The 15,387-nt window shown below is 44.3% G+C and overlaps 1 protein-coding gene across 1 annotated transcript; it reads left to right on the plus strand.

Moving 5' to 3' along the window:
• Positions 1-4,332: 4,332 nt before the first annotated feature.
• LOC121555582 (gastrula zinc finger protein XlCGF26.1-like) lies at positions 4,333-14,669 on the plus strand (the record flags this gene model as incomplete). Its single annotated transcript, XM_041869417.2, has 2 exons — positions 4,333-4,505; positions 13,336-14,669. Coding segments are annotated over exons 1-2 (1,488 nt in total), but the record flags the coding sequence as incomplete, so codon positions are not given.
• Between the last annotated feature and the right edge of the window lie 718 nt (positions 14,670-15,387).

Here is a 15,387-nt window from a genome sequence, read left to right on the forward strand (position 1 = left end):
CACAATTGGCCCAGCGTCATCCAGGGTAGGGGAGGGAATGGCCGGCAGGGATGTAGCTCAGTTGGTAGAGCATGGCGTTTGCAACGCCAGGGTTGTGGGTTCGTTTCCCACAGGGGGCCAGTATGAAAAATTAAAAAATAATGTATGCACTCACTAACTGTAAGTCGCTCTGGATAAGAGCATCCACGAGTTCATCGGACTCTGGGGAAGTAGATAACAGGCTTCATTGCTAGTTGCGTCTTCAACTAGCTAATAGTTATCTCTGTTACCCCCGGAGTACAAGAGGCAAGGAATAGGCATTAGTTAGCTAGATAGCTAACTTGGTTAACCTCAGTTAGGTAGATATAACTAACATTAGCTAACTAGCTTGGCGAGGTAACTTATCTAGCTAGTTGGCTAGTTAGTTACCTCAAAGTTACCTCGACTAGTTATCTAACTCAGCCGAGGTCGGAGCGCTCAACTCCGTTCTCTTACATCAAGGACGTTCTATCCGATATAAGATAACGGAGTGGAGTGTTCCTCAGCAACTAGCTATTTAACTAGCTGTCACAAATTAGCTAATAATTGTCTAGCTAAATTAGCAATCATTAGTAAAGTTAATTGAAGCTTAGCTACGTACCTCTTTCAATTATTTTGTTGTGTCCACTTTAATTTGATCGGACACCTTTGATACATTCCTCAACGCGGTTCTTCCAATTGGCAGTACATCTGAGGCGCTAACCCCTCCGGGATCCCGAGTGGCGCAGCGGTTTAAGGCACTGCATCTCAGCGCTTGAGTCGTCACTACAGACCCCTCTGGTTCGGTTCCAGGCTGTATCACAACGGGCCGTGATTGGGAGTCCCCATAGGGCGGCGCACAATTGGCCCAGAGTCGTCCGGGTTTGGCCGGTGTAGGCCGTCATTGTAAATAAGAATTTGTTCTTAACTGACTTGCCTAGTTAAATAAAGGTAAAATAAAAAAATCAGGGGTTTGGGTCACGATTTGGAAACCTTTGCCCTCAACCAGATTAAATGACCAGAGGTCTTTGGCGCACATATCTGGCACCCTATCGGCCGTCCTACGTTTCACCTCAGATGGCTCCAGGTTGAGTTAAAAACGCAAACAACTGGGCTTGACCGGTAACTCTGCCGGTAGTAGAGCAGCTATGCCTCTTGTCCCGCTCTCTGGTTCCTATTGGATTAAACCGCAACATTTCTACAAAAGCCGTGTACTCGGTTGCTTAGTTGTCGAAGACAACTTTTAATCAAATTTAGCTAAAACATTGATCTTATTCTTTTTGAATGGCTCTAATGCTAGTGATGGGTCCTTGGCTGCAATGAGATGTTGCAATTCCTCTCTTGAAGGCTTGAGGTACGTTGGTATCCGAGGTAAAGTAGTGACTGGAGCAAGGAGTGAGAAATGAGCCGATGGAAGGCCTACATACAGTTTATTCTTTATGAAATGCTCCATCTATTCCTAATTACTCCTGAACTTGACTCCTTAAGGTGTTTGCAACCAGAATTACTCCTGAACTTGACTCTAAAACTTCAGTCTCATTCCTGCCGGAATCCCACAGGATGGCAAAACCAGCAGCCTATATCCAGTAGGAGGATGGGGGCCTACAGTGAGGGGAAAAAAGTATTTGATCCCCTGCTGATTTTGTACGTTTGCCCACTGACAAAGACATGATCAGTCTATCATTTTAATGGTAGGTTTATTTGAACAGTGAGAGACAGAATAACAACAAAAAAATCCAGAAAAACACATGTCAAAAATGTTATAAATTAATGTGCATTTTAATGAGGGAAATAAGTATTTGACCCCTCTGCAAAACATGACTTAGTACTTGGTGGCAAAACCCTTGTTGGCAATCACAGAGGTCAGATGTTTCTTGTAGTTGGCCACCAGGTTTGCACACATCTCAGGAGGGATTTTGTCCCACTCCTCTTTGCAGATCATCTCCAAGTCATTAAGGTTTCGAGCCTAATGTTTGGCAACTCGAACCTTCAGCTCCCTCCACAGATTTTCTATGGGATTAAGGTCTGGAGACTGGCTAGGCCACTCCAGGACCTTAATGTGCTTCTTCTTGAGCCACTCCTTTGTTGCCTTGGCCGTGTGTTTTGGGTCATTGTCATGCTGGAATACCCACCCATGACCCATTTTCAATGCCGTGGCTGATGGAAGGAGGTTTTCACCCAAGATTTGACAGTACATGGCGCCGTCCATCGTCCCTTTGATGCGGTGAAGTTGTCCTGTCCCCTTAGCAGAAAAACACCCCCAAAGCATAATGTTTCCACCTCCATGTTTGACGGTGGGGATGGTGTTCTTGGGGTCATAGGCAGCATTCCTCCTCCTCCAAACACGGCGAGTTGAGTTGATGCCAAAGAGCTCGATTTTGGTCTCATCTGACCACAACACTTTCACCCAGTTCTCCTCTGAATCATTCAGATGTTCATTGGCAAACTTCAGACGGCCCTGTATATGTGCTTTCTTGAGTAGGGGGACCTTGCGGGTGCTGCAGGATTTCATTCCTTCACGGCATAGTGTGTTACCAATTGTTTTCTTGGTGACTATGGTCCCAGCTGCCTTGAGATCATTGACAAGCTCCTGCCGTGTAGTTCTGGGCTGATTCCTTACCGTTCTCATGATCATTGCAACTCCACAAGGTGAGATCTTGCATGTTCCTGTTCAACACTAATGATAGCCTTCATGTTCCTGTTCAACACTAATGACAGCCTTCATGTTCCTGTTCAACACTAATGACAGCCTTCATGTTCCTGTTCAACACTAATGACAGCCTTCATGTTCCTGTTCAACACTAATGACAGCCTTCATGTTCCTGTTCAATACTAATGACAGCCTTCATGTTCCTGTTCAACACTAATGACAGCCTTCATGTTCCTGTTCAACACTAATGACAGCCTTCATGTTCCTGTTCAATACTAATGACAGCCTTCATGTTCCTGTTCAGCACTAATGACATCCTTCATGTTCCTGTTCAACACTAATGACAGCCTTCATGTTCCTGTTCAACACTAATGACAGCCTTCATGTTCCTGTTCAACACTAATGACAGCCTTCATGTTCCTGTTCAACACTAATGACAGCCTTCATGTTCCTGTTCAACACTAATGACAGCCTTCATGTTCCTGTTCAACACTAATGACAGCCTTCATGTTCCTGTTCAATACTAATGACAGCCTTCATGTTCCTGTTCAACACTAATGACAGCCTTCATGTTCCTGTTCAACACTAATGACAGCCTTCATGTTCCTGTTCAACACTAATGACAGCCTTCATGTTCCTGTTCAACACTAATGACAGCCTTCATGTTCCTGTTCAACACTAATGACAGTCTTCATGTTCCTGTTCAACACTAATGACAGTCTTCATGTTCCTGTTCAATACTAATGACAGCCTTCATGTCCCTGTTCAACACTAATGACAGCCTTCATGTTCCTGTTCAACACTAATGACAGCCTTCATGTTCCTGTTCAATACTAATTAACAGCCTTCATGTTCCTGTTCAACACTAATGACAGCCTTCATGTTCCTGTTCAACACTAATGACAGCCTTCATGTTCCTGTTCAACACTAATGACAGCCTTCATGTTCCTGTTCAACACTAATTACATGCTTTTTTTCATTCAAACTGGCAGAACGGGTGTTGTATGTGGAGGATGAGGGCTGCAGTAGGTATCTCAGATAGGGGGTAACACCACCTTGTCTGTTTCCAGATGTTTAAACTATTCATGCTAATCAGTATGATACAATACAATAATATTATTTAATGAAAGAAATGAAATAAAAATAGTTTCGAAATAAAATAAACTTCTCTCAACTGCGTTACCCACTCCAGTCGGCAGATGGCGATGTGCGTTTTTCAGGAGATGCCTACCAGTGTGACGTGTAATCTAGTGGACGGGACGTTTCTTTCCACAACAACAGCCAGTCAGCCACCTCGAAATATTGGAGCTCTTTAGACGCTTTTGTCGTGTATATTAGCCACTGTGTTTTAAACACACTTCTGTCGTCTAGCTGTTTATCCCATTTAATTCCATATTTACGTTGTTACTCATCTAGCTAGCTGGTTAACTTAACAGTAGTACTCGGCTAGACGCTAACTAGCTAGCTAACATCCCCGACCAGCTACCCCCCCAGCTGCTAAAGAAGAGGAGGCAGTGAAAGAGGAGGAGGAAGAGGAGGATGTTACAATACAAAAACAAGTAGAGGGTGAGGCTGTTACCGTGAAAGAAGAAGAGAAAGACGTTACAGTGAAAGAAGAGGAAGAAGCTTTCAGGGTGAAAGAGGAGGAGGATGTTAGCTACCGTGAAAGAAGAAGAGGAGGAAGAGAAGGATGCCGTTTTTGGAATGAAGGAGGAGGAGAAGGAGGAGATGACCGTCACAGTGAAAGAAGAGGAAGACGTTTTTGGAGTTAAGGAGGAAGGGGAGATTACTGTCACATTGGATGAGGAGGAAGAAGAAGAACAGAAGACTGGAGATCTGATTAACACCAGTAAATACAGTGAGTACTATCTTAAAAACAGGGGAACAAACTCTGCAGTTGTAATTAGTCAACTAATGTGTGGTTTTAAAATGGCATTCTACACTTGGATATGTTGTTCTGTACTGTAGGAATTGATCAAGCGTGGAGGCGTCAACAAAATGTTAATAGAACAAATGCTTTTATTTTTCACAACATTTTTAAACGTCGCTGAATATCTCTTTCTGTAGTGCTTTGCTCAGTCTCTATACACGACATCCCATGACAGCAAAGTTATACTTTTTTAAAAACATGATTAAATATAAATGGTGTTAGTATTAGGTCCATAGTTTTTCAGTTATAAGTTAGGCAGACTGATCTGATTTGAAATCTCTTATGATACCATATCATATATTACAGCCCAACTCATGTCTGATTTCAAATGATAAAAGAGGACAGAACCAAGACAAGGAAGGATTCTTTTTTTATCTGGATGAAATGTTCTAAAAATACTGGCCACCGGTTATTTGAATTGAAGCAATAAGGCGTGAGAACCTGTGGATTATCATAAATAACACAACTAAGGGCTGTTTTAAGCATGAGGTGAAGAGCAGTGCTGCTTCACCAGAACATGGGTTTGACTGCCTTCATTCTTTCATAAAACAGTTTTATTTTTTAAAAAGATGAACATGTTTTCATTAACTTTATTTTATTGAGTAAATGCATTTTATTTATCCTTCATGACCGGTGTAGAGTGCATTGTGTTTTGATCAGCCAACAGATGGCCAAGGAATCAGGGTTGGTCTAATGATGTTTTATTATCTGATAAAGAAACCCAACATATGACAGGTGTAGATTGCCACTGCGTTGTGTTTTAGATCTGCCAACAGATGGCCAAGGAATCAGGGTTGGTCTAATGATGTTTTATTATCTGATAAAGAAACCCAACATATGACAGGTGTAGATTGCCACTGCGTTGTGTTTTAGATCTGCCAACAGATGGCCAAGGGACGTTGCTTCCAGAGGCAGTTGGAACTCGGTAGTGAATGTTGCAACCGTGGACAGACTCATTTTTTGGTGCTACGCACTACAGTTCTCGCCGGTCCCGTTCTGTGAGCTTGTGTGGCCCACACACATATATATATTGTGATGTCACGAGAGGCTACACAGCTTTCAGCGGGATTGCTCAAGTAGTGCAAGGAGACCAGGTTCAATCAAAACAAGGGATTTTATTAAAGGTCTGGGGAAACTAACGAAAGTATAACACAATACTGTTCTCTGGTGGCTCTTAAGGGTTAACAGTTCAGGGATGTCTCTTCCACATCCAAAATCATAACTCTCCCTCGCTCAAATAACTTTTCCCCAGCCTTACTGTATTCCACGTTGCAGCTAGTGGCCAACCCAGCAAAACGTCCTTCCAAATGTCCCACACGTATTTCCACAGGTGCATATATCCAAAGGTGAGTATTTCCCAAAGGTAAGTATCTCCAAATCCTTATATTCCTCATGGAAGTGGACGTGCAGCACTCTTGTCCTCCAGAGAGCCCAGGTTGGAGACTGTCTCTCTTCCCTTCCCAAACCTTCAGCTCATCAGCTCCTCATTTGTTTCAGCTGCGTGGGAAGATTGGCCATAGAGGGGTGAAGTTCCCGACCATACCAGCAGATGGAGCCATAGCTGTCTGGGTTTGCAGCCACCTCAGGGGGATGTAACGTCCCTCCAGGACACAGCCTCTCGTGACATCACACATCCCCCTCCTCGGGACCGACGTCCTCGTCGGGGTAAAGGCAGCGAAGAGGCATCACGCCGGGAGAGGGCGTCCGCATTGCCGTGGTGCTTGCCAGCCTGCTCTCTCTTCAACTCCTCCACCTCTAGGACCAGGGACTCAGCCTCCTGTTGTCTCTCCTTGAGTTTCTTACTGAACGCATCAGCCTTGGTTTTAGCAGAGTTTAGCTTCTGTTGAGCAGCTTTCAGTTCCTTCTCTCTCTCTGCCTCCGCATTCTTCATCTTGTTCTCCAACACCTTGTACTTCTCCTCTGCCTTCTTCTGGACCTCCTTACTACTGCGCAGGGTCTCCTCACACTCCTCGATGGTCCTGCGCAGCCTCTCCAGCTCCTCCTGTTGCTTATGGAAGGAGCTCTGTTGGAGTTTAGCCTGGAGTATATCTAACTCTTCTGTCTTCATGTCTAACTGTTGCTTTAACAAACGATACCTCTCAGCGGTCCCCTTCAGACCAGACAGTTCTTTGTCCAGATTCTGTAGCTCCGTCTCTGTGTCGGTCTGGGCACCTGCCATCCCTATCAGAGCCCGGGCGGGAGTGAGTAATTCGGAGGATTGCACCGGAGCCTTCCCAGGATGAGTCTTGCCTCTCCGTTTCCGAGGTACTCGGGTTATCCTCTCCTGAGACTCTCTCCAGAGTGGGTAAAAGGCTGGGCAGTCTCGTCCAATTAGGACAGGGACGGGGAGGGAATCAACCACCCCGCCGTCGTGTGTATGGTTCCCCGTGTGCTGGTCATTGTAAGTTCAGTCATGGGGTATTCTCTGGTGTCTCCATGGACACAGGAAACTGGGAGGACTTTCCCCGGGGTCAGACACGTTGGGCCCACCAAATCTTACGCACCAGGGTGGCCCGGCTACCAGAATCCAGTAAGGCCTCCACATCATGGTGATTCACAGTTACCGGGCAGGTGGGGGGGTCGATCGGGGCCGCCATCTACGACTCCCAAGAGCGAGGCAAACGGTGTGTGGGTGCTGAGCTGGAGGACTCCGCAGTGGGCATAGGTTCCTCGGCTGGGTTCTCACACTGCCAGGAGATATGTCCCATCTCCCCCACACCGGTAACACTGTCGAGTTTCCCCCTCCTGGTGTACTCTTCTTGGACCCGCCTGGTTTCTGGCTCCCCCTGGAGCCGGGATAAGTCCTGACGTGGCTGGGTTCGAGACCTTGGGTCCTTTGGATCGGGTTCTTCCCATTTGTGGTGGGGCCGCACTCCTGGGGTCTTTTTCGGGAAGCATTCAGCATCTCCGCTGTGGCCTGGTACTTTTCCACAGCTTCCACGGTCAGATCAGCCGTGGTCAAGGCCTGTTGACTGATGAACCGTTTTGCCTCATAAGGCAGGGGCGCGTAGGTAACGATCCACCACAACGGCCTCCACCACCGCCGCTGCTGCATTCCTCTGCGGATCCAGCCATTTCCTTGCGATTCGGACAAGTTCATGCATCTGCGCCCGAGGAGGTTGGTCTGGTTGGAAGGTCCAGCCGTGAAAGCGCTGGGCCATACCAAACTTTGTGAGTCCATATCTGCTGAGGATCTCAGACTTCAGGGCATCATAGTCAGTAACCTGGTCAGGGCCCAGGTCCCGGACAGCATTCAGCGATTCTCCGGTTAGAAAGGGGCTAACAGACCAACCCACTGTTGCTTGGGCCAGGCTTCCCTAGTGGCCGTGGCCTCAAATGCATGCAGGTATGCCTCAATGTCATCGGTAGCTCCCATCTTAGATATAAAGTCACTTGCCTTTATTGGGCGGGTATTTTGGACAACCATCTGTCTCTGCAACTGCAATTCCTCTGCCTTCAGAAGGTTGGCTGTCTTTTGCTCCTCCAAGAGAGCCACGGTTGCTTGCATCTGGGCTTGCTGGCCAGCAACAAGGGCTTTCAATATGTCCTCCATTTCAGTCGGCGGGGAGCCTACGGCCAACTTGGAAAACTGGGTGATCAAACCTTCGGTATCCTCCTCTGACATGCACTATTAACGCTTGGCGTGCTCCGTATTCTCCACCATCTGTGATGTCACGAGAGGCTACACAGCTTTCAGCGGGATTGCTCAAGTAGTGCAAGGAGACCAGGTTCAATCAAAACAAGGATTTTATTAAAGGTCTGGGGGAAACTAACGAAAGTATAACACAATACTGTTCTCTGGTGGCTCTTAAGGGTTAACAGTTCAGGGATGTCTCTTCCACATCCAAAATCATAACTCTCCCTCGCTCAAATAACTTTTCCCCAGCCTTACTGTATTCCACGTTGCAGCTAGTGGCCAACCCAGCAAAACGTCCTTCCAAATGTCCCACACGTATTTCCACAGGTGCATATATCCAAAGGTGAGTATTTCCCAAAGGTAAGTATCTCCAAATCCTTATATTCCTCATGGAAGTGGACGTGCAGCACTCTTGTCCTCCAGAGAGCCCAGGTTGGAGACTGTCTCTCTTCACTTCCCAAACCTTCAGCTCATCAGCTCCTCATTTGTTTCAGCTGCGTGGGAAGATTGGCCATAGAGGGGTGAAGTTCCCGACCATACCAGCAGATGGAGCCATAGCTGTCTGGGTTTGCAGCCACCTCAGGGGATGTAACGTCCCTCCAGGACACAGCCTCTCGTGACATCACAATATATATATATATATATATATATATATGTATGTATGTATGTATATATATATATATACATACATACATACATACATACTAATCCAGGCACTTGTCATCTCCCGTCTGGATTACTGCAACTCGCTGTTGGCTGGGCTCCCTGCCTGTGCCATTAAACCCCTACAACTCATCCAGAATGCCGCAGCCCGTCTGGTGTTCAACCTTCCCAAGTTCTCTCACGTCACCCCCCTCCTCCGCACACTCCACTGGCTTCCAGTTGAAGCTCGCATCCGTTACAAGACCATGGTGCTTGCCTATGGAGCAGTGAGGGGAACGGCACCTCCGTACCTTCAGGCTCTGATCAGTCCCTACACCCAAACGAGGGCATTGCGTTCATCCACCTCTGGCCTGCTGGCTCCCCTTCCTCTGCGGAAGCACAGTTCCCGCTCAGCCCAGTCAAAACTGTTCGCTGCTCTGGCACCCCAATGGTGGAACAAGCTCCCTCACGACGCCAGGACAGCGGAGTCACTCACCACCTTCCGGAGACATTTGAAACCCCACCTCTTTAAGGAATACCTGGGATAGGATAATGTAATCCTTCTACACCCCCTTACCCCAACCCACCCCCCCCAAAAAATAAATAAATAAATAAATAAATAAATTGTAAAGTGGTTTTCCCACTAGCTATAGGGTGAATGCACCAATTTGTAAGTCGCTCTGGATAAGAGCGTCTGCTAAATGGCGTAAATGTGCCCCTGAGCAAGGCACTTAACCCTAATTGCTCCTGTAAGTCGCTCTGGATAAGAGCGTCTGCTAAATGACTAAAATGTAAATGTAAATGTACATGCATACAGTGCATTCGGAAAGTATTCAGACCCCTTGACCTTTTCCACATTTTTTTACGTTACAGCCTTATTGTAAAATGCCTTAAATAACTTTTTTTCTTCATCAATCTACACACAGAACCCTGTAATGACAAAGCAAAAACAGGTTTTTAGAAATTGTAGCAAATTTATTAAAAATAAAAAATCAGAAATACCTTATTTACATAAGTATTCAGACCCTTTGCTATGAGACTCGAAATTGAGCTCAGGTGCATCCTGTTTCCATTGATCATCCTTGATATGTTTCTACAACTTGATTGGAGTCCACCTGGGGTAAATTCAATTGATTGTACATGATTTGGAAAGGCACACACCTGTCTATATAAGGTCCCACAGTTGACAGTGCATGTCAGAGCAAAAACCAAGCCATGAGGTCGAAGGAATTGTCCGTAGAGCTCCGAGACAGGCACAGATCTGTGGAAGGGTACCAAATAATTTCTGCAGCATTGAAGAACTCCAAGAACAGAGTGGCCTCCATCATTCTTAAATGGGAGAAGTTTGGAACCACCAAGACTCTTCCTAGAGCTGGCTGCCCGGTCAAACTGCGCAATCAGGGGAGAAGGGCCTTGGTCAGGGAGGTGACCAAGAACCCGATGGTCACTTTGAGAGAGCTCCAGAGTTCCTCTGTGGAGATGGGAGAACCTTCCAGAAGGACAACCATCTCTGCAGCACTTCACCAATCAGGCCTTTATGGTAGAGTGGCCAGACGGAAGCCACTCCTCAGTAAAAGGCACATGACAGCCCGCTTGGAGTTTGCCAAAAGGCACCTAAAGGACTCCGACCATGAGAAACAAGATTCTCTGGTCTGATGAAACCAAGATTGAACTATTTGGCCTGAATGCCAAGCATCACGTCTGGAGGAAACCTGGCACCATCCCTACAGTGAAGCGTGGTGGTGGCAGCATCATGCTGTGGGGATGTTTTTCAGCGGGGGAGACTAGTCAGGATCGAGGGAAAGATGAACGGAGCAAAATACAGAGAGATCCTTGATGAAAACCTGCTCCAGAGCACTTAGGGCCTCAGACTGGGGTGAAGGTTCACCTTCCAACAGGGCAATGACCCTAAGCACACAGCCAAGACAATGCAGGAGTGGCTTCGGGACAAATCTCTGAATGTCCTTGAGTGGCCCAGCCAGAGCCCGGACTTGAACCTGATTAAACATTTCTGGAGAGACCTAAAATAGCTGTGCAGCAACGCTCCCCATCCAACCTGACAGAGCTTGAGAGGATCTGCAGAGAAGAATGGGAGAAACTCCACAAATACAGGTGTGCCAAGCTTGTAGCGTCATACCCAAGAAGACTCGAGGCTGTAATCGCTGCCAAAGGTGCTTCAACAAAGTAGAGTAAAGGGTCTGAATACTTATGTAAATGTTATATTTACGTTTTGTATTTTTAATAAATTAGCAAACCTTTCTAAAAACCAGTTTTTGCTTTGTCATTATGGGGTATTGTGTGTAGATTGATGAGGGGGGGAACAATTAAATTTAGAATAAGGTTGTAACGTAACAAAATGTGGAAAAAGTCAAAGGGTCTGAATACTTTCCAAATGCACTGTATATAATAAAACAACTATAGAAGCACACTGGTTGTTCATTCTGTTGGTATAGTTTCTAGCCAAGCACACTGGTTGTTCATTCTATTGGCATAGTTTCTAGCCAAGCACACTGGTTGTTCATTCTGTTGGTATAGTTTCTAGCCAAGCACACTGGTTGTTTTTTTCTAAACAGAAATGGTTGCTATGCAGGCTGGCTAACGTTCTTCTCTCTTGCTAGCTAGCCAACTAAAGCTAACTCAGTCACATCAACCTCTGCAGCTGGATGACAGCAACTAGATGGATTGTATTTTTGCTAGCTAGCCAACTAAAGCTAACTCAGGCCGCAGCTGACCAATAAATATTCACGTGGGTGTGGTCTGTCACATGAATGCATATAAATCAGTCAGGGATATTCGTATCGTAAGAACTTGGTACACATCATTTCTTGGTGGAACAGAAAACCCATTTATTATTATACTCAAAGGTTTGTCACACAGTTATTTTGTTGTAGAATGGTAAAGAAAGCAAAAATCCAGGTAAACATAGACCGGTCCGAGTTGATATTGATGGTAAAACAGGTTCTAATTGATATTGATGGTAAAACAGGTTCCAGTTGATATTGATGGTAAAACAGGTCCCAGTTGATATTGATGGTAAAACAGGTTCTAATTGATATTGATGGTAAAACAGGTTCTAATTGATATTGATGGTGAAACAGGTTCTAATTGATATTGATGGTAAAACAGGTTCTAATTTATATTGATGGTAAAACAGGTTCCAATTGATATTGATGGTGAAACAGGTTCTACTTGATATTGATGGTAAAACAGGTTCTCATTTATATTGATGGTAAAACAGGTTCTAATTGATATTGATGGTAAAACAGGTTCTAATTGATATTGATGGTAAAACAGGTTCTAATTGATATTGATGGTTAAACAGGTTCCTATTGATATTGATGGTAAAACAGGTTCTAATTGATATTGATGGTAAAACAGGTTCTAATTGATATTGATGTAAAACAGGTTCTAATTGATATTGATGGTAAAACAGGTTCCTATTGATATTGATGGTAAAACAGGTTCCAGTTGATATTGATGGTAAAACAGGTTCTAATTGATATTGATGGTAAAACGGGTTCCAATTGATATTGATGGTAAAACAGGTTCCAGTTGATATTGATGGTAAAACAGGTTCCAGTTGATATTGATGGTAAAACAGGTTCTAATTGATATTGATGGTAAAACGGGTTCCAATTGATATTGATGGTAAAACAGGTTCCAGTTGATATTGATGGTAAAACAGGTTCCAATTGATATTGATGGTAAAACAGGTTCCAGTTGATATTGATGGTAAAACAGGTTCCAATTGATATTGATGGTAAAACAGGTTCCAGTTGATATTGATGGTAAAACAGGTTCCAATTGATATTGATGGTAAAACAGGTTCCAATTGATATTGATGGTAAAACAGGTTCCAATTGATATTGATGGTAAAACAGGTTCCAATTGATATTGATGGTAAAACAGGTTCTAATTGATATTGATGGTAAAACAGGTTCCAGTTGATATTGATGTAAAACAAACTAAAGTGATGATGAGAGTAAAAAGGGTGAAATAAATGGAAATAAAATAAAAACATTTAAACATTTAAAAAATCGATTTCTATCCAATATTAAATCACCAAAATAAGTTCTATACTAATGTTATTTTACATACAAAATGGTTCTAACACTTGCAGAGGTCGGAGAGACAGAGGTTTATACAAATCATTTCTGTTACAAACCAACTGCTAGACTAGAAACATGGGGTGATATCGACTGGATGATTGTTTCCAGTGGAGATTAGTTTATCAATTGCCTGGCCGGGGCTGTGGGACAGTGGATGTGTAGGAATAATTCAAATAGAACTGTTAACAGCCATTACCCATGGATTATCGTAGATAACTAATGCTATCAACCAATCAGCATCCAGGATGCAAATGTCCTATTTTATAATGAGGGATCTAGTCTGGATTAAACCTCATAGGAAGACAGTTTTATCATGTGGAGGTTTCATTCAGGTCTCTGTTTAACTAGATACTATGTTTGTCTTTGACAGGAGAGAGACCTGACTCTCACTCTGACAGCGGGAAGAGTCCTACAGCGGAACCAGACCCAGAGACGCCCAAACCAGCAGGACGACATCACTGTTCCCAGTGTAATATGAGTTTTAAGTGGTTATGGAAACTGAAAATCCATGATAGAACACACACAGGAGAGAAGCCTTCCCAATGTTCCCAGTGTGGAAAGGGTTTTACACGGTTAGGGAACCTGAAAAGGCATGAGAGAATACACACAGGAGAGAAGCCTTTCCAATGTTCCCAGTGTGGAAAGAGTTTTACACGGTTAGGGAGCCTGAAAGAACATAAAATAATACACACAGGAGAGAAGCCTTTCCAATGCTCCCAGTGTGGAAAGGGATTCAGGTGGTTAGGAAACCTGAAAAAGCATGAAACGATACACAAAGGGGAGACATCTTACCATTGCTCTCTGTGTGGAAAGGATTTTACCAAGTTAAGGAACCTAATAAAACATACAAAATTACACACAGGAGAGAAGCCTTTCCAATGTTCCCAGTGTGGGAAGGGTTTTACACGGTTAGGGAATCTGAAGGACCATAAGAGAATACACACAGGAGAGAAGCCTTTCCAATGTTCCCAGTGTGGAAAGAGTTTTACACGGTTACAGAGCCTGAAAGAACATCAATTAATACACACTGGAGAGAAGCATTTCCAATGTTCCCAGTGTGGAAAGGGTTTTACCCTGTTAGGGAACCTGAAAAAGCATGAGAGAACACACACAGGAGAGAAGCCTTTCCAATGCTCCCAGTGTGGAAACAGTTTTACACAGTTAGGGAGCCTGAAGGTCCATGAAAGGACACACACAGGGGAGACATCTTACCATTGTCCTCTGTGTGGAAAGAATTTTACCAAGTTAGGGAACCTAAAAAAACATAAACAATTACACACAGGAGAGAAACCTTTTCAATGCTCCCAGTGTGGAAAGGGTTTTACACGGTTAGGGAATCTGAAAGATCATAAAAGAACACACACAGGAGAGAAGCCTTTCCAATGCTCCCAGTGTGGAAACAGTTTTACACGGTTAGGGAACCTGAAAAAGCATGAGAGAACACACAAAGGGGAGACATCTTACCATTGCTCTCTGTGTGGAAAGGATTTTACCAAGTTAGGGAACCTAAAAAAACATGAAAAGTTACACACAGGAAAGAAGCCTTTCCAATGCTCCCAGTGTGGAAAGGGTTTTACACGGTTAGGGAACCTGAAGGACCATAAAAGAATACACACAAGAGAGAAGCCTTTCCAATGTTCCCAGTGTAGAAAGGGTTTTACCCAGTTAGGGAACCTGAAAAGGCATGAGAGAATACACACAGGAGAGAAGTCTCTCCATTGTTCCCAGTGTGGAAAGGGTTTTACCCAGTTAGGGAACCTGAAAAGGCATGAGAGAACACACACAGTCTTAACAACGACCCCAGGAGTTGGAAATGGTTCGGAGAACAGAACATAAAACCGCATAAGAACAAAAAATATTGAGGAACAGAAACAGAACCGGGAAAGAAAGCATTGTCACTCGTTAATTAGTGGTCCTCTGTAGCTCAGCTGGTAGAGCACGGCGCTTGTAACGCCAAGGTAGTGGGTTCGATCCCCGGGACCACCCATACGTAAAAATGTATGCATGCATGACTGTAAGTCGCTTTGGATAAAAGCGTCTGCTAAATGGCATATTATTATTATATTATATTAATAACATTGTTTTAAAGCTGCCTTCCAGTGAAAATCTCACTTTTAAAAGTTCATATTCTGTTAACTCATCCAAATAAACGTTGTTGAGTCATCCTATACTCGTATTTGTGGCCAAAGTATAAATTCACACTTCAAAAACCCCATCTCAAACTTGTATCTCAAACTATTTCCTCATAGAACATTATGTCATCTCCCTGAGGAGGATGAGCTGGCCAATCAGCGGTCTAAAGGAGGATGAGCTGGCCAATCAGTGGTCTACTTGCATTCATATTTTTCATGACCGATATACACCCACACCATTCCTCCATAGCAAACTGCTCTGTCCACATGTAAACAACTAGCTGGCCAGC

This window comes from Coregonus clupeaformis, unplaced genomic scaffold, assembly GCF_020615455.1.
Source record: "Coregonus clupeaformis isolate EN_2021a unplaced genomic scaffold, ASM2061545v1 scaf1118, whole genome shotgun sequence".
Taxonomy (NCBI): domain Eukaryota; kingdom Metazoa; phylum Chordata; class Actinopteri; order Salmoniformes; family Salmonidae; genus Coregonus; species Coregonus clupeaformis.